The sequence below is a fragment of the Ptychodera flava genome, chromosome 12 (assembly GCF_041260155.1).
Source record: "Ptychodera flava strain L36383 chromosome 12, AS_Pfla_20210202, whole genome shotgun sequence".
Taxonomy (NCBI): domain Eukaryota; kingdom Metazoa; phylum Hemichordata; class Enteropneusta; family Ptychoderidae; genus Ptychodera; species Ptychodera flava.
Window position 1 is genome coordinate 38,689,686 of NC_091939.1, and position 26,571 is coordinate 38,716,256.

Genomic DNA, 26,571 nt, shown 5'->3' on the forward strand with positions numbered 1-26,571 from the left:
CCAGCGGTGAAGGCTTTTTCTCTGAAACGATGCAACAGTTGTCCACAGCTGTCATCTTCCACATGGATCGATGAATAATTGAAGACGACTAGTACAATGGCAAATAGAATGTTATTGGAAGCGAAACGGTGGTGGTATTGTTGAAGAGGCATATCAAAGCAATCCCTTTCATGTTCTGTCAAGTTCTACACCTGTCGAGACTGAGATATCTGAAACTTGAACTTTATATTATTAATCGATCAAGTATGCAAGTAAGTTGCAAGTTGTGAGACTAGATATTTTATTTGAGAGTATTTTTGCTTGTTTTCTAGCTACGGAACACAGTGTATTTAATCAAAGCGAGGTTGATATTGTGCTGTTGTGAAGCAAAGTTGATGTCTTTACATTGTGTGTACAGTTACTGTAGTATACAATTGCTGTGGCCTTGATGGCTAATCATGTTCAGTCGTCTATTGATTAAAAGAATAAAGTTACAGCAATTATCAGATATTAAAGGGATACAGTCGTCGAACTGCGCTCAAAGGTCGTATGGGTCTCATACGACCAATGTAAACACTGTATCCCAAGGTACGATGGGGATTGATGAAAGTTAAAACATGTCTGTCATAATCTACATCGTATAATTTAAATTAATGTAAATTAAAATTAAATTAATTTTGCAGCTATGATGATGAGGTGCATCTAGATATCGTGCACGAAATACATCGTTTGTAAACGAGAAACTCGCACAGGTGCAGTTCCGACGACGGTTTCCCTTTAACATGTTGATTCGTCTGATTAGATGTGGTGCGTTTTTACGGTTTGAACCCATGTCAAAATATCCACCATGTAAAACATACTGTCATGCAACTCAGTACTCCCTATCGTAGCATTTAAAATGAAAATTGCTGGTATTGTTCATGTAAAGTCTGTTGTGGCTATTTTACACGTTGGTTACTTAAATATGTCAACATGAGTGTGTCGTAAACTCTGTTGAGAGGGAAGTTACTGAACGGGCAAATTGTGGAGCACATTGTTTTATAAACAGAAGGAACTGAAGATTAAAAATGAATTGTGGCGTATGTCTACGCATTTGTAAAATCTGTAAGCTTAACCATGTTTATCTATGAATCTTCGGTAGACATCCATTTTCACGATGACATGAACTGCTCTTTAAACAATTAAACAAAAGATGTTTCTATTATTATTCTGTATTGATATGCGGTTTCTTCGTGGTCTAAATACAGCAAGACCATCTTGATAATTTGAAAGATGAATGGTTCTGTATTTGTTGATTATATTAGATGTAGGCCAACTATTATATCCTGTATAGGTTCCCTTGATATTTACTGGTATTTGACTAAGGGAGTCTTCCTTAATTACTACAGGAGAGTTAACAGGTGGGGGTCGGCGTTGTTTATCATTTTCAAACTCTGATCACACTGTACATAATCTTGAATGGTGACTGACACACTCTTCACTCTTAATTTATGGAAAGAATGAACCTTAACGACGTTGGTCGAGATGAAGACCCCAAAATAGTTTTTTCTTTCTTTCTTTTTTCGTTCACGAGTAGCAGGGTAAGATTGGACATCAATTTAGAAATAACTTGTACGATACAAACTTTCCTCTCGATTTATACACTTATTCACCGGCCTTATTTGTCTGCTTTCCTACACTTCATATAACAGACCCTGCAAAGTTTTCATCAAACATGTAAATCTTTAATCATGGTAGTGTGATCAAGGCTATTGCATTCGCCCTTACATTTATGCCCAATGAAAACAAACTATCTCCGGTGATCACTACAACGAGATGAATTTACTATTCAAACAGACAGAAGGCCACCTCCTACCTATCATGCAATAGGTGGCGAATTCTATTCTATGTCGATATGAATTCATATTTAGTGAAATTATCATTGTAAAATATTTGCATACGTATCATCATAATTAATTCATAGATGGTTTTTACGAGATTTAAATCGAGTCAACGGACCTGACACAGTCCTTAGCTGAGTTGGCTTGGTAGACGTTGTAATGTTTCGTAGATCGCATAAAGGTAAGTGGTGGTAATGATGCTAAATTGCTGATTAAAAAGACTTACACTGTGCAGTGTTTGTTTCTTTTCGGAATCATTAAGCTGTAAGCTCATGCTGAATTCTGCGAACGGCCTTGGAAATGCAAATACTGGTAGTGCAGTGATTTTTGCGGTGAAAACAGGACATTTGCTGAACTACATAAGCATAAAATGAATCCAACTGATTCCCAGTTGGTGCAAGCAGAAATTCCGTTTGTACAAATTACACAATGAGCATGCTACGTGTGATTATATGACTAACAATCAATATCCTTGGTCAAACCTGAGATGACAATATGTGCTAAAGCAATGATCAACCATCATCAATATCGACTATGTTGTTGATTATATTTCGTTATGTACAATTTTACTGCCTGCATTAACAAGGCATGAGTAGCAAATGGTCATCACCTCATCTCTTTATTGTTTCAATTCTGACGCTTTGCAGAACCAAACCAAGGGTGATGGTGCATGTAATCTATGTTAGACGATAGTGTCCAGCTTTATCTTACACCCGTGGTCACTTTACTGTTGATTAAGCCCACTTGATGCTGTCAGAAATTCTGTTTATACAAAGGCAAAACCAGTTTTGTCTGGGATTGTAAATGAGAGTTTACGATTAGCAACCTGTATTCAAGATTGAGATACAATGTTTTATTAAGTAACACAGGGTGCCAATCATTAGCTCTCATTAACAACCCTTGGCACGGTCTGTTTTGTCTTTATAAAAGCAGAATTTCTAACTGTATCAAATAGGCTTAATCAACAGTAAAGTGACCATGGTTGTATTTATTCGACAAAGGTTTTAAGAATGTTGCAGCATGCATTGCACCATCCAGCCATTCGTGTCCGTGTCATGATGTTGGCATACTGTTCATGAATTTAAGTCTTTCGTGAATTCAAATATCACTCCAACGTCGTTATAATTGTCAACGGAACTTTCAAGCCTGATTCTGTTTCCAAAAATAACTTTTATTCAGTCTAACATACGACGAAATTTATGTACATCAATTATCCAACAAATTTAGCTAAACTCATTCCAATAAATGCATGTCACAATATGATTGCAAAAATTGTGCGTTGAAAGTCATATAATGTTGCGACCCAATTTTAAAATAAAATGTTTAACAATTCACATGCAAAGAGGCCAAAGCGGAGTTACATAGTTAGCACGATCAAATCGACAAGGTACACGTCATACTGCACGTTCCTTCGATTTCTTGATTAGTTATTCAAGAAGTTGATGATTAGTTGTGATAATTTTGTAAATCATTTTATAAAATCATTTTATTGATGATAATGCGACCCAGAGTATCGTGATTATTTTAATGTTTGTTTTCAATTTATCACCTTTCTAAAATCAACCAAGCGAAACTGAACGAAAAATACGTTATATAGCAGTTTGTTCAACAAATAGATTGACGAGCACTGCATTTATTGTCACAACATTTTGCTGGTCCATGTACTTTATGTATTGAGAACAGATTTTGTGAGAGACGCTCATGCACAAGTGAATGATACAGGGAACTGAAACGTGACAGTTGCTGCCCGTTCATATTTGAAGTTATTTAAGTGTCACGTATACATTTATGTTCCTGGCAGATAAACTCATGGCGGATCGTCAATCGCTGTGGATGGAACGACACTATCGATTATGGTGCGGACTGTGGATTCCCCTCTTTATTTTCGGATTTCCACTGACCATACTAAATCTATGGTTTGCAACGCATTGTCTCTACAAGTTCCGCCGTTCAACAACAAGTTGTGTACTAGCTCCGGCTAATAGAACCAGCTTACTTAACCATATTGCGAGGAGTGCTTTTGAAACAGCTGAACCAATGGTTTCAATCTTTCTTGTGATTCTAGTTATGGTGTTCACACACATGTCATCCTCGAAAGCGAGGATCTTCGAACGTGCTGTACTGAAAAATCCGAAAATTCTAACTAAAAAGATGTGGTTTATGGCTTATGCTGTGAGCATTTTAGTTGCATGCAGTTACCATATTCTTGTAATTGTCACTGACTTGGAAAGAAACTGGGCAGGTGTTGTTCGCTATATCGCTCTACCAATTGCACTGTTTTCATGGTCAATTTGGATGATTATGCTTAATGAAGTTGGACCAACAACACTGACTGACTATAAACTGGCCGGTAAAGCTGCCTTTCCAAGACTATCAATCCTTTACAAAACGACGATAATATACGCAGCAATAGCGAACGGCACAGAGGTATTTGTGTACTCCGTATACATAGCGGCTTCCATCAGTTTGGTAACCGAAGCAAATGAAGACCGAATTATATGGTTGTGGCAGTTCTTAGGTATGTCCACGGTGGCTGCTCTCAGGTACGTTAACTGTGTCATTGTCAACGATAAAAGAATAATTTCAAAATGGAACACTCAGGTTGAATGTAACTGACAATGTTTGATCTAATTCCAATATTAAGGAGCATTTGTTGTATATGGGGGGGGGGGTGGAACTTGAGCAACAATTGCAATGTAAAAAGCGACCCCTCCAAATCAAAATTCTATAATTTGCCCCCCCCAAAAAAATTCATCAATCGTAAAATGTAACCCCCCCCCCCCCAAAAAAAAAAATCATCAGATTTGATGCATTAACCCTTCGCACCCTATGGCCCTGGGCTTAAAAATTAGGCCCTTCAAAAGTGTTTGCAAGAAAAAGAGTTACCCACCCCAATGTTCATGCTCAAAAAACAGCCACCCTCCCCCAGATGTCACAGTCCGTATCAACATAATTGACTATTATTCCCATTTGACATTTGAACTTTCAAAGAATGCTTTTTGAACTTTACAAATAATCACTGGGTGAAATTCAAAAATCAAATTTCTTGCTCACACATGCACCGGTAACTTCCCTAGTCTGATCAAGTACATTAATATCAATAATCAAGAGTCTATAAATACACAGATTTACCTAGTTTTGTATTGGAAAAAATTATTCAGTTTCTTCATAGACCAACATGTATAGTGAATCAACATGTCGGTGAAATTCCACAATCAAATTTCTCTTTCACACATGCACCGGTAACTATCCTAGTCTGATTAAGTACATTAATATCAATAATCAAGGGTCTATAAAGATACAGATTTACCTAGTTTTGTATTTAAAAGAAATTGTTCATAGCTTCTTATAGACTACTCATAGATTATGTATGGAGGACCAAGCAACATTTCAGTGAAATTCCGAAGTCAATTTTTTTCCCATAACTCCATATATACCTTTGTAAAATTTGACCCCCACTTCCAATCATTGATTGTAAAATTTGACCCCCTAAAAGCGCTCTCGTAAAAGTCAACCCCCCTGATTTCCATCGACCCCCTCCCTGTAAAAAAACGAGAATGCTCCCTTAGAGGCTTTGCCTAGAATGACACACAATGCATGGAATAAGGACTTTAGAGCCAGTATGCACAAAATCATCTTTTCTGATATTTTTTGCCAAGCAAACTCAATTATATAGTTCTTCGATATGCATAATCCTCCAATATGCACAGTCTTAGTGAAGTTATGTATGTATGTATGTATGTATGTATGTATGTATGTATGTATGTATGTATGTATGTATGTATGTATGTATGTATGTATGTATGAAAGTATGTACCTACGTACGTACGTAGGCACGCACGCATGCACGCAACTATCTATCTATCCATCCATCCATCCATCCATCCATCCATCCATCCATCTATCTACTATCTATCTATCTATCTATCTATCTATCTATCTATCTATCTATCTATCTATCTATCTATCTATCTATTTATCTTTCCATCTACATTAGTTACATTTTTACATTAGTATAATTTGATTCAGATTGATGAAGTACAGCAAAGTTGTGATCAGCAAATTGTTATAGCCTGTTACGCAGCTTAAACTTAACTCAAAGCTAAGTGCCAACAAAGAGATGAATACAAAGAAGGAAGGCTTTCACCGTAAATGTAAGAAAAGCAATTTACATAAACGGGAAAGTTCATCAGCTCACGCAGGCAGGGAATTTTTTGCTACATTTTATATACATTTGTACTTTTATATTTTTATAGTTCACTTTCACATGTAGCACCCCTGATGCAAAATAGTATAACTTTGCTAGAAACAGTGAGATGAAGACGTTGATACAAGTTAAGAGTTTGGATTATGGATGTACTTTTAAAGGGTAGAGTTTTACGATAGCTGGTTTGTCTCTTCTTAATAAAACTGATGACGTCAACGTCAAAATGTCTGAAACATCGCATTGGTGTGGATATGTCGTATCTACTGAAAATGCTAAAAGTTGCGACATTCAACTCAAAACTTGGTGAGATCAAAGCAGATCGTACTTACTTGTTCATCATGTCCATACGTCTACATAATAAGAAGAAAGTGGAACTTCGACAGTAAGAGTCGCTGCAAGCTAACATTGACAGACCAAGATGTTGGTTTAACAAGTCACGTGACACAGGGGGTAGACTGCCTGGCAAGCTGAAATGGTGACTTCCACAATCTGGCTGGTGACACTTCACTGGCAGTTTTGTGCAGGTCTACGACATTGACCAAAGACTTTCAAGCAGTTCAAATAGCACAGTCAAATAGAAGCAAAGCTTTACATACAGTCTTATTCAATGCAAAGGAAGACCCGCCAGCACGTATTTACAACACTTCATACAGATGATGCAATCAGTGTAACTGTAAAAATCTGAGCGGTTAACAAACACGGTGACCCAGAGCATGTGATCTCCTTCTGTATGCAGATTATGTGAAATCATGATATTTCTTTCTACCAGGTCGATGAACTGACCAACCACATGTGACAATGCCGCCGGTGTAAAATCTAAACATCTTGTCGCTGTACTACGATAAAAGAGGGTTGACCTTTCAAAATACCTATCATCAAATACGACCATTACAGTCTTAAACATGCCAATAGTCTCATCATCTAAAGTTGTCAATCTATGACGGATAGAAATTGGGCAAACCAATGCAATTGCCGAGGTTTACTGTTATACCCCGTGAATTGTTTTTCTCTTTTGGCTTGATGCTCTTACTATATGCATGTATTGGTGTCAATCAAAAGTCACCAATTCTGTCAAATAAAGGTGCAACTTCATCGATTTCATCAGTCCCTCCACCCAGTGCGTAGAGAAAATTTCCATGTTTTGCCTATCTTCATAGGTACAAGTTAACGGGCTTCTTCATCCAAATGCTGTACATTGGTAACAGACGATTCAAACTGATAACAGATCCTTGGGACGAAGAGTTTGCGTCAGACGATGGTGACACTGCCACCAACGGGCTTATTCTGAACAAATACTACAGCTGTCCACAGCTTTCTTCTTCTAAGTCGATCGCTGATTGGTGGAAGACAACGGCTGATATGTCGATGCTGTCTGATGTATTGTTGTTGCCCGAAAGGAAAAGGCATATCGTTCAAAGAGTCGACTCGTGTAAAAGAGAGAGTTGTCAGGCTGCAAACACACAATCAATTAACATTCCTTCAGAAGAAAATACCTCCACGGAGACTGAAGTATGAGTATGAAGTTGAATTTCAATTTCAAGAAAGCCAAAAGGGTTGGTATTTAGTATATCATAAAATACGTACAGTGTTGACTTCATAACAACACTTTACTACCGATGTATGGTACAAATTACACGGAGGGCTCATCTGTGGGGATTGGTGTGTTTAATTAACAGTTGTCCAATTACAATATTTTATGCCAAATTCACTGACAAATAAAATATCGACCAAGTCATTTTTAACATTTTGGAGAAGACTTACCATATCTCGGAATCCACCGTTAAAGAGAGAGAGAGAGAGAGAGAGAGAGAGAGGAGAGAGAGAGAGAGAGAGAGAGAGATGAGAAATCGTTATTACAGATACCTGCATTAAAAATCCATCACTAGAGATGTACTGTCTCTTCAAATTCAGTGCTTTATACGGTCTTCAGGCTAGCACAACTTGTAAGCCGGCAAATGCGCCCTCTGTACACGGATAGCGTAGAATCTGCTTCCTGAATCAAAGCCGTGACAAGTTGGAAACCTTCTTCAATATCAGTGTGAAAACATATCGACAAGGAAGATGATGCAGTCAGTCTTCATAAGAAATATCCTGTAACGGTGATCCTTAGGGACCGTTCAGTTTTTACGGCCTGGGGGGGGGGGCGGCAAAATCTTGTAGCCCATGTTCCAAAAATATAGACCCCCTGCATTTTTCGTGAAAAAAGATGACCCCCCCTTTGTCAGACGAAAAAATTTGATGACCCCCCTGCTGAAAAATAACCAAAACTCATATGTCAAATTTACCCGCACAGTTTGGATTTGAACTCCGGTACGCGGCGCACTTTATTCGTGCAGCAGAGATGCCAGTGCACAAACTTCCCAGCCACATCCATGCAAACGTCTGTTAATTAGGACAGCTGTGAGGCAATTTTTAACTTCATTTCCATAGACAACTTATGTCCATGGACATTGTATAAAGTAAACTTTATCGGAGTGGTTCGCCAAAGGCAGCCCTCCGGTTAAGAGGGTCATGGGCCATTATGTAAAGTCAACTTTATTCTAGTGGGCCACAAAAGGTGGCCCGCCGGCAAAGAGGGTCGGTCATGGCCATTGCATAAAGTAAACTTTACTGGACAGGGCCGCTGAAGGCGTCCGGCCGTTAAGATGGTCATGGGCTATTACATAAAGTCAATTTATTGTAGCGCGGCCCGCCGGTAAAGAGGGTTGATCATGGCCATTGCATAAAGTGAACTTTATTGTAGGTATTATGTTTTTGAAAATGTGGTGACCCCCCCTTTCCTACCAGTGAAAAAGTGATGACCCCCCCCCTTCGCGGATTCCAAAATTACGATGACCCCCTGGATTTTGCCGCCCCCCTGCCGCAAAAACTGAACGATCCCTTAGTCACGTTTTCGCTAGAAGTCCAAGTATATCAAGAGTATTTTCTCAGTGTAACAGACTACATGTACATTTGCGTTCACTTCCGATCAGTTTTAATACAGATACACTGTATAAAATTTTCTTGCAAAAACGTTATGAACAATGATGCATGTTTTATCCATTGGTATTGTGGTATAGACTTGTAGGATCATACAACTTGGCAGTTGTAATTTTTAGAATGATCTTTACTTCGATTTATCCATTATTGCTTTGGAAAGCAGTTCACTACATGTATCTGCTTCACATTTACAACACAGATGGATTGGACAAGATTGTAGAAAATTCCAAGTTGCCGTATGACTGTGGACGGAATGAAAAGTCGCATGATTTTTTTTTACTTTCTTCTTGAATTTAAGATGAACCTTTGTTATTTGCAGCCTGATTTATCAGCGAGGAGAACACAATTTTGAATGAGTTCATTTAATGCGTGTGTTATGCTAAATGCCTTTATGAAGTGATTGCCTTTTCCGTTTTACTGCGCATTCAGTGATCAATGACACACACTGACTCTGGTCACAAACTGAATCCAACTGTCTAAATACTTGATTTATCAAGAAGTATGTGAATGATACAAAGGGAGAAACTGCTCAAAATGTGGCAGAATTCAGAGTGCACCTCGGGACAGATATTCAGAGTCTCCAATTTTAACAATACTTTTCTTGTCTTCTGTTTGTTTTGGGGTCATTTTGAAGTTCTTGAACTGAAAGGAGTTTCCATCGTCTTGGTTTCTGTGAAAATTGAAATTTTAATTTTCCCCTAAGAGCTAACACAGAGGTGGTAGCTACATGTATTTTGAAGTGTTGATAAGCTTAAATGTTAGTCAATTTGAATCTCTGATACCAAACTGTCCACGCCAAGCCCTAATTTGTCGTCTTGATTTTGAAAAAGAATGGATAAAAGTTTTCTTTAGATGACTTTGAAATGTTTTCGCTGATGACAGTTGAGCGGACGATCAATTTATGATTTTTTAAATTGTAATGTTTTACTGTTTTATTTAGAATGTATTATTAACGCGTTGCGCGTGCATCGTTTTCAGGCGGACACGTACAACAGCTCCACAACAGGACTCACCATTGTGATTCGAGATGAATATTTAATTTTTAATAAGACAAGAAGTACGGTAACCATTACATTGATCAGGTTTTGTTATACGATGTAACTGCAGCATTAAAAACTCAACCAGGAGTGATGACAATCATATATGTACCTATGTGAACGCTTTGAGCTAAAACAATCTGCAAAGCTGAACTTCATATTCTGATACAAAACTTGACAGTTCAAGAGTCAAAGAGTCACATCAATAATTTGTTGCTGGCAAAGCGTGTCTTTCAGTGCTTCGCAATTCGAAAGTCATCCTGCATGTCATTGAGTGAAATCTTTCCGTCATTAACTGGTAATCTGTCCATCACTGGATGGAAATCCGCTTATTACCAACTCTGACAATATGGTTATCACTCACGGCCAATATGTCATTCAATGAATATCACTTACTGGCAACCTATCAATCACTGACGGGCCATGTGTTCATAAACTGACAAGCCGTCCATTCACGCCGGCTTTCCGTCCACAATTCAGTTGTTTTTCTTTCACATCAGATTTTTCTAATCACCCACCAACTAGGCGTCACCATGTAACCATTAAAATCATTTCAAGAATGGACTACCAATGTGCAGAGAGTAAATACTTGTTGGGACTGGTACTGTCAATTATCGGCACTGCTTTAACAAAGACCTGGTTCCGAATCACCTCTGTCGAAGTTTCCTTCGTCGGTTGAGCTTACAGTTGACATTAATGCTGCATTTAGCCAATAATTTATTCAGTATGGAGTTTCCAGGTGTGACGTCACTGAAATGTAAAACGGTAAACTGTATTGAGTATGAAGTACGCTATTTAACAATCTATGGCGATGCACAAAAAGATGGATCTGGCAATATAGAACCTTCTTTGACATTCTGGTGTCATCTATGCAAATACAAATAAATAATGATAATAGAAATACCTGGAATATCATCCAAGCTATCTTCATCATCATCATCATTATCATCATCATCTGATAAGATTGGTGTATCATGTAGTGTCAACATCAGTGCGCATGTGTACTCTGAGAGTTCATTTTGATCTTCAAGAAGACGACTTCTTGCATCTTCACTGACTTCTGCAGATGTATCTACATCTTCATTGTTAGATAGAGCACCGTATTGTAATTCCTGGCGAGACTTCCTTTTGGGCCTCATTTGAGTATGAACTGCTAAGTTGCCATTATCATGATCAAATGGCGACCCTGCATTGGCACTCAGATGTCCACCGTTTGTAATGCATTCACCTGATGGACTTGTGTTGCCTAATTGTCTGTTAAAGTAATGTGTAGGAAAAAAGATTGAATGCCGACATGAACGTTTCGCAGATATCATCTTACATTCAAAAGCTGATCAGACAAACTTATCCTACTTCATCCATGCACAGCTCCTTTTCCCTTATCAGAGCTCGCTTAACTCCCTTATCAGAGCTCGCTTAACTTTCTCGTGGTCGGCTTTTTAAAGTCTCCCTTTGACATGAAAACCCCTACAGAGATTTTAATATCAATCTCAGCATGGCTTTTAATACAGTATATCGAAAACATTATACATGGATACCAGTCATTAATCTCTGTGTGTCCTCTGGCGAATTATTTCTACGTTTTCCTTGAGCTATAACTGACACACATTAATGGTTCTCGATTATGAATCATACAAAGACCATAATCTGTATGCGATATCTATTTATTTCCGATATAGACCAGTTACGTTGTGCTTCAAGATTTTTAAAATGCAAGAAAACCCTAATAATCTTTGCCCTTTAAGCTTAAATTCTTGATTTTTCGCTTGAGTAAATATATGATTTAAATTGATTACATATATGTCAATAATGTTGTCATCGGAGTGGACAACGTTGTATTGTTTCCCCTGTATTGCATGAAACATACAAGTCGCCGCGATCACCGATGCTGACGAAATCACATAATGAATGAACAACTACAAACAAGAGAGTGTGAGCTGATATCCTCTCTGTTCTTCCTTATTGAAATAATAGATACTCACATTTCAGCCAGCTCAAAATACTCAACTGGATTGACTGCAGAATGGTCCATTGGATTAACATAGACATGCGTAGTTACATCAGCCCATCCATTGACTCCTTGTCTGTTATCCATTACAGCTGCTGTGGGTAGATACATGTAATTACCCACCGTCTTATTCCATGGAACTTTCTACACATTGCATGGTGACACAGAAACCGTCGCCTTATTTGATGGAAATCTTTACACATTGTATGGTTATGCATTATCAAGAAACGCTCTGTCAGAAGTGATTATTATTCTCATTGGCAAATTAAAACACTATTCCTGGTAATATCTTATCAAAATTTGGTCTTAATTGTTATTAGCCCAAAGAGTTGGTATATAAAAACTTTACTTTTCTCTATATTTATTTAAACTTCGATTATTTTGAAGAAAATATCACTGCAGTGGAGGAAGACCAGGGCTTTATGTATTATTTCACTCATATACCATTTTATCAGAGTCATCATACGTGTTCATTCTTGACAACATTTCCTAAAAAAGTAAAAAAACTTCACTTACTAATTGTATTGTGATCAGTGTCTTTAGTATGAGGCACTGTAGTAACAGTAGTCTCTGGCACGAAGTAACTGTTCAAATGTTCAAAATTATTTGGTGTCTCTAGTCCAAGCTTTTCAAGTAATACACTTACTTCTCTATCTTTCTGCAATGACAGAAATGACAGTTATAATTAACAATTACAATTGGCAGGTATTTCTTATTAGCTTTAATAGCTGGGATTACATACAAATTGTGATTTTTATTTCTATGTAAGGTGCAGTCACAGTGTATATGATAAAAGTACATTGGAGACAACTCTAGACATTGTTGCTGCACAATACACTGAAAATTCAAATGTTTTTTTTTTCCGAAGAATATGATTAAATGATACAAATTACACGATTACGTGAAGATATTTTATTGTTGGTTGAATCATTACCAGTGATGACGTCATGTCAATCAACGTTCCACTGAATGTTCTATTTGTTCGTGGCAAAATATTAAAATTGGATAAAAACCGTCTCTGACAAAAGTTTAATCCCACAAAACTTGCTAATATTGACGCTAAAAGAATACCTCGGCCAAAGCCTTCCTTAATTTTCCATTTTCCACTCGTAAATAGTGCATTCGTGCCGATACGTTCATACCAGAGGATGCGGAAGTTAATTTAAAACTACCCCGAGCTGATGTACATCGGAATTTTCTGTCTTCTCCGGTGGGGTCTCGTCTCAGTTCTAATATCTAAATGCGATAATTGGATAGAGGAAGTGAATAGGCGAACGCAAGGCAACAGACGTTCGATTTTAAAATTGTAAAGATAGTAGTATTACATGGCGTGCAGTCCATAGTGGTAGGAATAGAAAATTTGATAAGTATGTCAGGTGTTGTGTACTGTAGACATTAACAGCATTACAAATAAGTCTTAAAATTCAGTAGAGTGACGTACTTGAGAAAACAGTCACTTCTTGTTTGATGTAGGTAGTCAGTCCCAGCGAAACCGAAAAAATTGTTCGCTATCAAAGGCTGTCCAACGTACATATAACATTGGTGACTATGGTATCAGCTAATTCTTTGAGAATCCGTAACCCTATCGATTGGTGACAACAAACTCAATAAGCAATTGTTGCTGATTTTGGCTGTCGAGAAATGAAATTTACCCCGATATATTTCTGATTTAAAAGAATATTTCTGATTTTAAGATATAATCTTCTCTTTGACACGTACTTACCTTTGGTACAAAGACGAGACACAGTGTTATGGTCGTACAGAATAAGATGAATAGAGAGATGATACCAAAGGCAGCATTGGGATCATTTTTTATGACAAAGGAAAGTGCCGCGCCAATCATACACGCTACAACGATATTATAAACACTCATGCCGATGTATTTGCTGTCGTTGAGGGCGGGTATGCTCACATGACGCGTTTCCCAAGCAAGAAAACATCCAAATACCTGAAACAGAGAATTAAGAGAACAGTTTTCACAGTCCTCACACAACAAAAGCATTTTAAAAAATTGATTTGAAATGAAAGATTTCTGTACGGAACTGACCATGAGTACTCCTTTATACACGTAAATGGTGGCCAACCAGACGGACATTTGGACGCTTTCACAGTGTTGCATGACGGGAATGACAAATACATTATCGTCACCTTCTGGATCAATCTAGAAAATGACAGTGATTGAGATAGTTAAGAAGTTAGCTAGATACCATTGTTTGATTTGCTAATGATATTAATTAACACGAGCTAATTGCGAATACGGTATATCACACACAACTCTTATGTACTCTCCAAAAGGGACTTATTTATAACATTGAGGTAGTGGCACAGACTACCTCTATAGTGATAAAGGCAAGCCTAACACTCCCATTTACTGAGAGCTAACTACGAGCACACATTATCATATCTTCCTTTTGACTTGGTTCAAGTCGGTGAATGTTTAAAAAATAAAGTCATTTCAGCAAGTTTCAAGGAATTAACGTTACTTTTATCCGAAATGTTTTGACTTTGATTCCTCAATACGATCTTCTTCCCGTTTGTATGAAGTAAAGACTTCGAATATCGGATTTGCGTATGCGTGGAGTGAACGCAATCGGCAGTAAGTTTCACCATAGACAGTAGAAGGGGAAGATAGGGGGAGATAGAGATGGGACGTCCTCCCCCTTTACTATCTATTCCACCTCTACTGTCTATGGTTTCTCCCAGAATCTCGCGATAACTCCACCACATCGCGGTGGAAAGACAGTCGCGATTACCCTAATACAGCTCATTCACTATATTTGTGTTTATTTACGGACTCAGACCGTTTGTCTTCCTCACACTCTAGGTAAAACCCAGTATAGTAAGAATTTAATTTAACGTTAGATATCTCAATTTGCTATCCAAAATAGACAACGTAGATAACGAGGAACATAGCAAATCCTATATTCGAATGAAATCAATGAGGAAAGACTGGTAATCCATTCTTGTTCCTCTTTCCGTGATACTCATGTCTGTCCCCCTAGCTAACAGATCCACCGTCTGAATTTGTATTTTTACTGCCAACAATTTACAAGTTCCATATTTACTATCACTACATTCTTTGATTTTTGTAATTTTAGTCGACTAAATAGATATTTTTACTCGATAACAATGGATTTTCAGAGTTCTTCCAAATGCTTTAATTTATTTAACCCTTACATTAATCTGGGCTATGATAACATGTTAGAGTAGTAGCTGTACTTCGTAAGCTTTAGTCTGTTCATTTTATTTTGATTTACCTAAGACTGCCACAATATTTCATTCCCTTGAAATTTTCATTCATTTTCTTTTTTTGGACCGAAGAGGAGACTCTGTTCGTGAGATTAAAACATTCCCGCTGGGAAAAGTGGTCATGTAGATGTTTGAAAGGGAACCTGTCGTCCTGTCTACCTTATCAATTATTCAAGCATAAATTCAAAAAATATCACGTGTATTGATAAAATACTTGAAAGGAAGATGTTTTCTACCACGCACCTCCAGATAGCCAAATGTTATCAGGTTTTACTCGCTGCGCTCTGCGTAATTCAGAACTATCAGGGTGAAGTTTTTATTAGCGCCTACAGAGACAGGTCAGTATCAAATATCAGCAATAAATCTTACCTAGGGAACAGTGAAGTTGATGACGTTAATTTCCATATATTAATGATGGAAGGTAATTCAAACATCAACTGAAGCATCGCAGCATTGCTGTAGTGGATTCAATTAAAAGGTTGATTTCATTGTGTCCATTGGATAAATATTAAATATTAGAGTACCTTTTGTTGCTTTGTGAAATTCATTTGACAAAGTGACGTCGAACTTTTACATAAGAAATTATCTTTCATTTCGAAAATGAGTTTTGATGTGCAATATTGGACTTGTTTAACCTTTCGTCGACAAAAGCATGTGAAAACGTGTTCTCCCGCCAAATATGTAAAGTGCTTTAGCTTGAGATAAGATTTTATCGAGGCAATTATATTCATTATCGCCGACGGGGAAAGTGGATGCCAATTCAAACCGTAGCAAATAAAATGAATGATTTATGACGCTAGATCTCCGTTTGGTTATTATCGATTGATGGTGATATTCCTTTACAAAAGTTTTATTGAATCAGGGAAATATCAGATTCTCCTGCTTACTCTCCTTGAATCATCCACGCCTGCTGCCATGTGACAGCAGTTCTCCTTGTTGTGCAGGGTCTGTACAAAACAATATCTTCCGAGAGTAACACATGAAGTATGTTTTGATTTACGATGTCTGACCTTCACCGTAAATTACATCGGTAAATTTTGCACATTATAGCCGAATAAACGAATTTCAAACATTATGACTGACACCTACGGGCTGTACCAAGGCGTAAAGGGCACACGGTCTTACAGTTAATTTAGCTTGTTTATGTTCGTCAATTTCAAAATCTATTTTTACTTCACATCTGATCAAAGTACGTTGCTTAATTAAGTATCAGTCTTAACTCATCATACGGCTGAAGGCTGACACATACCATTCCGTCTCAGAGGTACTAAAATTTCAAACACACAAGTGCACAAGGCACTGTTATTAGTCCTGAAAATGTCAAGGCAGTGAAAGATGAAATTTAGTCTTTGAATGCGTGTGTACAATCGAAGCGCGAGATCTCACCTCTTCTCGGGCTTCAACTTTGACCCTTTTCAGAGGATCTCGTATTTCCCAGGACAGTAAGACGACAACATCGACCAGTAATAGCACACACACTATAGTAAACAACTTCCGATCTCGAATGACCTAGAAACAGTATACTTGTATGCAGTCAATCAACATCTTGCAATATCAGATAGAATGACCTGTCAACATTAAAAGCTGTGACAGCTAGATGCTGAATAAAATCACAACGTAACTCATCGTACGTGTAAGTCAAGCTTTTTAAACATGCATGAAACTATCTTGATACCATTGTTAGGATGTCAACGTGAAATTACAGTTCTGAAGAATAGACGAAGTATTTATAAAACGGTCCTTACCCGTTTCTTCATTTTAAGATTTGTAAAGATACTATGCACTCGCCATGTTTTACTGAACATTGCTCCAAAGGCAAGGGTAAACCCAACGGCTAAAAGCCAGGACCTGGCCTAATACAGAAGGAAAGAAACATGGATATCAAACGTTTGGCCAATAATGATTAATATGCAATAAAGTAAAGCCTTATTGTTTGATTTAAGAACATTCTAGAGTAGCGCAATATTTTTTTTTCAATTTGCATGTTTTATGTACACATTTTTCATGCCATCGGTAGAACTTAGAACACATTCAAAATTTTCCATGGTCTTGTTGATATCAGTGTGGAAGAAATGATGATATTTATCTAGCTGAAATTCACAAATGATCACATAAAATGTGGTTACCAACGTAGTCGTGTGAATGCAGTGGAGGTAAGTCAGTATACTCACCGAACAAACCATTTCAAAAGCAAAGTCGCTGATACTAGGACTATCGAGACCGATTACAAATATTGAACTGTAACATAATATGCCACCGATGATGATAAGGTTGTTAATGTATGGACTCGACATCTTAATATATCTGTGAGAATAATATATGCAATATAAATGTAAGTATGGACTGTAAAAAAATTTAAGAATTACCTCCTTCGTAGGAAAGCAATCTCGTTCAAAGAAAAAGACAAATTGACAGTCTCTCAACAGGTCATTTTCGCACCAACTGGACGAATATTTGTTTACATTTTATATAGCTGGTTAATGGAGTCATCATGAAAATCCACTAATTTTCAAAGTGTTGGCCTATACTATTTTGATATTTGATCTGATAATTATTGGAAATTGATATATTCAGATGACAGACGGAAAGAGTTCAGTTAACAGCTTGAAAAAGAATGCTTTTCATTCAAATAACTCTAAACCGAATTTAAGGGAACTTTTAATTTTTAATGGAAAGCTGTTGTTAACAGACATTTTGCGCGTTTTGAAAGCTTTGAAAAATCATGTTTCTCATACTCATCATCAAAAACATCTTTCTCGAGAGAGTTTACCCATGTCATCTTGATGAGGAGAAACATTTGAAGTTAAGAACCCTGTTTAGATATATCTACAACATGGTACTCACGGTGATTGTTTCATCAAATATGACATAGCTATATTTGGATAGATTACCAACCTGTGTTTTCTGAACTTCATGTTGAAAAAGAGAAACATAAATGCCAGCATTATCCCGATGTAACTAAGGCAACACATGACGATGTAGAGGACGAAGGATATACCACGTGGTACACGGTAGATGACAGGCTGGTCAATTGGTGGAGATCCACCTAACAAACAAATGTCTTGATTTGAATTACTAAATACACGCTATAGATAATATTGTGATGAACTTACTTACGCTGTTTCCTTTCAAGAATTGGATTTATACAGCTCGTTCAGATTTCTTACATGTAAAAAATTCTTATATAATTTGGAAGACGAGTCTTGCTGTATTTGGAATGTGCTCCATCGATACGTATATAAGAATATCAATGTGACCCATTTACAAGAATAGTTTATAAAGAACATGACACGGATGCTAAGTATAGTCAGTCAGTGCACTAAATCGAATGAAGAGAGATAGAAACGAAACACTGCCAACAGCTTTATGATTTTTTTTTCGAATTTCACAACATTTAAATTATACGATGTAGATTATGACATGGTAACGTGGGCGAAAACTTGGAAACTTGTTCATTTAACTGATCAACTCACCAATCCATTCAATTTCTTCTGTACTTAGGTTGAACTCGTCACTGTATGCATAGTATTCGCCGATTTTAAATTCTTTACCGTCTGTGAAGGCATGTTTAGTAACCAGAATGAATGAGAGGGGATTGAGTAAATGGGAGAGGAAGAAAAGAGAAAGAGGGAGAGGGTGGGAGGAAGGAGAGGAAACAGAGAAAGCGAGAGTCTTAGATACACGAGGACCCTGAACACGTAATTTACTCAAATCACGTGGTATTTGATTGACATTTAAATGGATAGGGCTCAACAAAGCCTGTCGATGCGATTCATAACAAATAGAGGTTGGGTAGAAATCACGAAGTAAACTTTCCAAAGATCATCAAGATGGCAATCTTATTTTAAGGTGTCAAATTGTTTTGTAAAATGCGACTGGTTACCTTGCATCTGTTCATACATGATTGTACCAAGTCTGTTACCATCCTTAAACCGTACTGGACCCTACAAACAAAAAGATACTTCGGCTTAGATAATATTTCACATATATTCAATTGTATTTTCTACCGTTTTATAATTAAGGAAGACAATGCTGATAGTAGATGAATCATTTTAACTACTTTGCATAATTTGTATCGGATTTTAATTATTACAGACGATCTATTGCAAAGATAGCAGAAATATGCCTTGCTGTTTTAACTCCTAATGTTAAAGGGAAACCGTCGTCGGAACTGCGCCTGTGCGAGTTTCTTGTTTACAAACAATGTATTTCGCGCACGATATCTAGGTACACCTCATCATCATAGCTGCAACATTTAAATTATACGATGTAGATTATGACAGACATGTTTTAACTTTCATCAATCTCCATCGTACCTTGGATACGGTGTTTCCATTGTCATTTGAGCGCAGACTGTATCCCTTCAACGATGTTAAGGAATGCGTGTACGTAGCGTCCAACCAATTTATTGAAAATTGAAAATTGAAATCACCTTCAAAATGCAATTTTCATTTGAATGAAATAACAACCAATTTTTAATATTCGTTTTTGCAAACAAAATTTTTATTTTACCGATTTTTTGGTACGGTTTTCGCGGCCAATCAATTCCCAAAAATATTAAACAGCCTTTTGGCATAGAAAGCAACATTTGAAATGTTTCAAATCGAAAATTATTTTTCATTTTTATCTTCGTTAAAAAAAAAACGATTGACGGCCCGTTTTAAATAAAGCTTCTGCTATTTCATTATTAATGAAACATAATTCTGTTTCGCCTTCTTTATATTTTGAATCCGAAAAGCAATTTTCAGTAAACACAAATTAAGCTTTAATCAATTAATTGTATTTCATTCATAAGATTTGAAGACACAAGTTCGGGTTTACTTTTATTGAACGTTCCTTGTTTCATATTTTGAATTTAATTCATTTTTTAAAAATGATGTTGCCATTCTCAACAAAGCATATAATAACTTCAAGTCTTCAACTTATTCTATCTTAACATAACAAAAATGGTATTTCTTCCGATTTTGTAAAATATAAAATATAGGATAATTTTGACATTTGAAGGAGAACAAAAATGATGAGAATCGAAACTTGTTAATACTAAATCATGTACAACTAATTTAAAATGAATTCGCTGTTCATTTTGTTACTTGCGAAAATTGAAAATGGTAAGTTTCAACCATTTTCATTTTTTGAAAATGGTCGAAAAAACGACTTACATGTTATTTCAATTTCTTTGCTGTTCCTGGCCCTCTACCGGCCAGTGGGCGAGCAGCGATGCGTGCGAGATTTTCGGCTTCCGTCAACGCAAGAACTGCGGTAAATTAAAATGGAGTTGTCTTCCTTAGTCTCTGAAGAGTTTATGCGGCAAATGGTTGTTTTTGAAGGTAAAACACACCGCGAGATAGCATGTACTTTGAAAAACTTGTTTCCTGATCATAATCTGTCAGGATTAAGCGAGAGATCAGTGCGCAGATTTTGTGAAATACATGAAATTAAGCGACGCCGCGCCACACGCCAAACAATGACCAATGATTAGTACAACATATAAGGGGGGCTACTGTTAACATAACGAGCACTAGCAACGCTCAAAATATGCCCTAAAACAAAATCCTTATAAGCGTCTTGAAACTCCGGTCGATGCTGGGTCATATTAATTACAATATGACACCACACACCGGATCGCTCACTATAGTCAGTCAATAGAGTGGCTAACTCTCTGAACTCTCTCAATAACGAATTTGGCTTCTCCTCCTCGAGGACGAAGATGACTTCATCACACAACCAAGCGGAGAGGATACAAAACAAAGGAGCGACTGATGAAGGAACCCCAGTTTTGGTCCGAAACACCGTTAAGACGAATCACTCAATCAACAAACCGGTTTACCGGGAACCCAGATTACATGACTAGGGTCAAATTCACGTGCCGCGTGCCAGGGACTCGTGAGAAGTTGTAGGGAGGGAGGGCCTAATTAAAAAGAGTATACGGAATCTAGGAATTGCGTTAGTTTATACATGCCCGTAGTATATTGAGGCAACACCACAATACCCATCTCAACACTACCTTTGTTGCGCCAAACTTACATAAGTCGGGGATTGAAATTGATTAGATGGAATAAAGTCTTTAGAGTTTGACCAATTTCGACACCTCTACATGCAGAGTCTCTGGTAAGCGTCACAGTGGTTTACTGGAAATACATTTGTTTACGCATGGAGGTATAAATTGAGAGTCGTCTTTTGCCCGTGATTAGGACACCAAGACTGGCCAAGACTGTATCGTGTTTCGAAAATCAATGTTGACCTGGCCTGACACGAGTATGCCTATCGCGTTCATGTTAGGCCTGCCCACAGCCTATGTGTTGTGGTGGGACTGTGGTTTACTTGCACGCCTGCGAAATACAGCGTTTTGGTAACATTTGATTGATACAAGTTGGCAGGATGGTGGACTTGTCCACAAAATAAACCTGTTTGCAACGTTTTTATTGATACTGTCAATAGGCTTACGCCCATACCAGTCACAGTTCGATAGACACCATAGGACCTAGATATTTGCAATATAGCAACCTTAACATACGGTCTACAAAATCAAAGTACGGAATTTTGATTGATCAATTTTTAATGTTACAAATTTACGTGCAGTGTGATTTTGAAAACTACTGGCCTCCCTCCCTATAATTTCTCTTGAGTCCCTTTCTGCATATGCACGCTGGTCATTCGCTGGTCCCCAGTTCATGCATTTAGAAGGCGGCGTTGAAGCCCGAATGTTGATTTGTTCATGAAAATGAATCAATGAATTAAATTGGAGTGAAAATTCACCTATACTTCTGGCTCGCGGCACGTGGCACGTGAATTAGGCTTACCCCGATTCACCGGTGTCTCGCCATGTATTCCACACAAAATAAATGCAATGATCCTTTCATTCACCACATCGTAATACTAAACAATCTTGGTAGAGCCGATGTGTGGAGTAGTCCTACGAGTATGGCGAGAGTGTCCGGCTTTGGCTACGCCGTGGAAAGCGGCGTAGCCAAAGCCGGACACTCTCGCCATACTCGTAGGGCCAATGTTTAGAGTTGCCCTCAATTCCCTTTATATCGTCTTCGGTGGCCAGTCTTCCGCAGCACATGCAGTGAGCGCGGGAACAAGTATGCGTTGTGGAAACTGGAAGTCTCGTATGCATTGATGCTGCTCACCCACTAGCCGGTAGAGGGCCGGGAACAGCAATTCAAATGAGTCGTCTTTCGACCATTTTCAAAAAAATGAAAAAGGTTGAAACTTACAATTTTCAATTTTCAATTTCTAATTTTCGCACGCACCAAAGTAAAATTGCAAATTCCTCTTAAATCTGTACGACATGATTTTATTTCAACGAGTTTCCTTTCTCTTCATTTCGTTTTTCATAAAATACGTACAATGTCCCGTAATAAATTTTACGAATCTTGAAAATAGTACTATTTTTTATTTTAAGATTAGGTAATATTTGATACTGGTAATGATTTTTTTTGTTTTGTTGAAAATAAAAACATCATTTTAGGATACAAATTATAATATGAAAACAAGCAACTTTCCTGATAATCCAGAACACATGATTTTGAAATTTAAGAAATAAAATAGAATTAATAGATTAAATTTCATTTTGTTTTCACTGATAATTGCATTTCGGATTCAAAATATGAACAAGGCGAAACAGAGTTATGTTTCATTAATAACCAAATAATAGAAGCTTTATTAAAATTGGTCTGTCAATTGGTATTTTCAATTAAGATGAATATGGAAAATAAAATTCTATTTCAATAATTAAAATGACGCTTTTGTGCTAAAATGCACTTTAATATTTTTGAGAATTGATTGGCCGCGAAAACCGTACCAAAAAATCGGTAAAATAAAAATTTTGTTTGCAAAAACGAATATTAAAAATTGGTTGTTATTTCATTCAAATGAAAATTGCATTTTGAAGGTGATTTCAATTTTCAATTTTCAATAAATTGGTTGGACGCTACGTACACGCATTGAGAAAGGGCTAACTTTCACAGATTTCTCATTTCCTTGGTTGCGAATAATTTTCGCTTCTACAAACTAAAATGTTGAAACTTTTGTGGCCTTTTCTTCCATACCGTTCGTTACCCGTTTACTAGTACTCGTCATCTGTGTCCACTGTTTTCGATAGTTTATCCATACTGACGTTTCTTGTAACGTTTCTTATAATTCTAATCTTTTGTCTCAGTTTGAAAAGACTATATCGTGTGCATTTTACGGTCTTTTCACAAGGTTTAATTTTGAAGACAAAGAAAATAACGGAAACACGATGAGATGAAACCCAACAACATTGCATGTAAAATGAAAACATACATTGTGAGATTGAGACAGCGATTACGTTTAGTGTCTGTAAAGTGAAAGGCAATCCATGTGTATCTCTCGTCAGAACTTCCAGGTGTTTCAAAGCATTTCTTTTAGAAAACATGATAAAAATTATTCTCGGCGACCTACCGTGACTCCAACAAAGTCTGTATCATTCATAGCTTCCATGAAAATTTGAAGGATATAATCATTCTGGTAGTCGAATTCTGTTAGCATTGAACGGTTTTCTCCAAGTTGGTTGATCACTTTTTCCAAAGCAGACGCTACAACCCACACACCATCGTAGGCGTAACCATGTAGAACAGTGAAATTGTTTCCTCGTTCTAGATTGTACATATCTTCATATTCTTTTGCAGTCTGAGATTGAGAGAGAGAGAGAGAGAGAGAGAGAGAGAGAGAGAGAGAGAGAGAGAAATATAAGTAAAACGGGAATATTGAATATTGAAACGTTTATATAATGACTCTTATGTTTGCACGTATTTTAGGATTCAGTTTTCAATTTTCCACATTAAGAAAGAGACTACGCTATAAATACTGTCCCTGATTCACCACATGTACAGGTCTGCATTAATATAATAACCAGAAGGAATGTCACTTGGAAATCACAGAACCATTAAAATCTTTATTTTCCAAATTAATGGAAACACTGCATCAAATGGGCCAACATTGTGCTACTTGATCTTAATTCTTTACAAATAAATCACGGTTGAGTATATATACATACTAAACCAGATATCGTCTTCTCTTCGCTGTTGCTTAGTGGTAAGATATCTGTTGCTAGGTAACCGTTACTAGCCTCTTTAATATCGGCTGCAGTACAATCGTTCGGTAGGTCCGTGCTATTCCACCAACTGTCAGCATACCAACCGGGAAGAATCCAAGCGTATTTACTACCGAATAATTTCTGCTTGTATACCTATCAAACCAGTCAATGGAAAATTTAAACTGACGCAGCACGCATATAATGAAGATCGTTACATACTTAATTCAGAAGACAAGTTACAATGCTAGCGACTCTACGAATGGTTTTGGTGTACCATTTTGGTTTGTAGAATACAACATATAGAAAGCTAACCTTAATTTGGATAATTAGATAGATAGATAGAAAAGACAGACGAGCTTATTATCCAAACTAGAACTATAAGGGAAGGGCAAAGAAATTCAACAGTCATCAGAAAATTTAGCCCACCTCAGCGGGCTAAGTGAAAACTTATAGAACCAACAATTTACATACGTAATTGGTAGGGCGGAATTAATTAAAGCCCCTGCAAGAGACTTTAGTTGCGACTTGAATTTTACCATGGCGACTTGAGACAAAAATATTATTATTATTATTATACTTTATTTCAAGAGGGTAATCTGATTACAATAGATAAATATTGTAATTTACATCAGAGCCCTAAACAATGAATGGACCATGGCAACTTGAGACAAATAAATTGACATACGCACATTACAGAAGACCTTGACAGCAACGTCCTCTTCGAAATAACCAAGTATAATCCGAGCTCCCGATTCCTGGTGAACGATAATTATTTGGTGAGATCACTAACGGAATATGAAAATTACTGTCTCAAGGAACACGCCATACTGTGACTTTGGGTATAGTTGTGATGCAGTTATATGGAAAAATTCACATTCTGCTGAAACAAATGTTATGGAAAAACATCTCGAGTAAAGATTTTAAACTTTCACTTGCTTTTATCAAGGAAACTTTGAACCAATCTCCCCTACAATGGACAGATAGCGATCGTTGTAACTGTTTCAGTCAGTGGAATACGAAAACAGATTACATCACGTTTACAGATGATTGCATTTTAAAAGTAGCCGCCAACGTATACATTCTCTCTGATGGAAGATTGTTTCAATTTTCACATATCCGCTTTATATGATTTCACACAAGGTAAATAGAAGTGAAGACAAGAGTGTGAAAACATGTCCTCGAGGTCTACTCTGCCCTACGAAATATGGCCATCTCATTCCAAGCGTGTTGGGTTCAACATTAAAATGGCGCTATGCATATGTATGATTGGAAAGTGAGAGTGGCAGCTCAATACAATCTTTATGAGATTCTGATCTAGCGAGACGAATGAATAAATAAAAGTTGACATTTCGCCATAAACTTTCCGTTTAAAGATGAAAAAAATCGATGGTGAAGCGTAAGACCTCGGCGCCAGGAGGCCTTCAATTCATGTTTAGTTTTCTATATATAATTTTGACATTCCCATACAGGTAGACTCTTCTGCGATTCTAAAAATAGAAATATGACGTTTATGAAATCAATGAGATAGACGAATTAAAGGTATGGGAATCTTACTCGTAAATCTTTAACAGCCTGTTCAGGATCGTTTGCAAAGTTTGCAACCAGTAACAATTTGTTCCCTAAGTCTTCTAAGTCTCGAATCAATCTACTGTGGGCCTACAAGCAAGACAAAAGTCGCCATGAAATGATAGATAGTGTCAGTTGTCCGTTGTTCATACATTCTTGAAACATTATGCTGTTTAGGAAGCGAGGAAGAAGGTTGCATTTAGATGTAAAATTCTCTACGGATCAATAAAGTATGGAAGTTGAAAGATAAATACGAAGGGAAAGTTTAAAATACGTGATCACCATTTTGATTTAGACAATCCCCAGACATTTGAAAAACCTTTGAAAAATAACCTTAACAAAAGGTATGATTTCTTCCATTTTTCTTTTTGAACGACCCTTCTTAACGACAGTGGTATGTTTTCCGTCATTTTGTAACATGTAAAAAGTTAACTCTGTCTTATCGAATTGAATTTAAGTCCGAACTCACAGTCTCCTGTCAAAAGTAGCAATATCATGACAAATTAAATGCTGTGACTTTGAACGTACATTAAAACAATAGCTAGCAGATCAAGCGAAAGAGAATGTACAAGTGCTGCATAGTTTAAAGGTTAGAGCACAGAATT

At 37.1% G+C, this 26,571-nt stretch overlaps 1 protein-coding gene across 4 annotated transcripts in view; it reads right to left on the reverse strand.

Annotated features, from left to right (window-relative positions):
- Positions 1-10,062: 10,062 nt before the first annotated feature.
- The window catches only part of LOC139145826 (gamma-aminobutyric acid type B receptor subunit 2-like), a 68,402-nt gene continuing 51,893 nt past the window's right edge, over positions 10,063-26,571 (reverse strand). The window contains exons 4-20 of one of the 4 annotated variants that reach the window (XM_070717234.1): positions 25,955-26,056; positions 25,090-25,155; positions 24,362-24,553; positions 23,767-23,994; positions 19,223-19,283; positions 18,813-18,893; positions 18,235-18,385; positions 17,511-17,643; positions 17,085-17,192; positions 16,726-16,848; positions 14,138-14,251; positions 13,814-14,038; positions 13,162-13,326; positions 12,607-12,748; positions 12,065-12,182; positions 10,987-11,336; positions 10,063-10,832 (exon numbers count right to left, since the gene is read on the reverse strand). In XM_070717234.1, coding sequence (XP_070573335.1) covers positions 10,804-10,832; positions 10,987-11,336; positions 12,065-12,182; positions 12,607-12,748; positions 13,162-13,326; positions 13,814-14,038; positions 14,138-14,251; positions 16,726-16,848; positions 17,085-17,192; positions 17,511-17,643; positions 18,235-18,385; positions 18,813-18,893; positions 19,223-19,283; positions 23,767-23,994; positions 24,362-24,553; positions 25,090-25,155; positions 25,955-26,056 — 2,388 coding nt within the window. In that variant the 3' untranslated portion in view covers positions 10,063-10,803. Of the gene's footprint in view, positions 10,833-10,986; positions 11,337-12,064; positions 12,186-12,606; positions 12,749-13,161; positions 13,327-13,813; positions 14,039-14,137; positions 14,252-16,725; positions 16,849-17,084; positions 17,193-17,510; positions 17,644-18,234; positions 18,386-18,812; positions 18,894-19,222; positions 19,284-23,766; positions 23,995-24,361; positions 24,554-25,089; positions 25,156-25,954; positions 26,057-26,571 lie in introns of all 4 variants that reach the window. The other 3 variants (XM_070717233.1, XM_070717235.1, XM_070717236.1) reach the window with 3 other exon arrangements.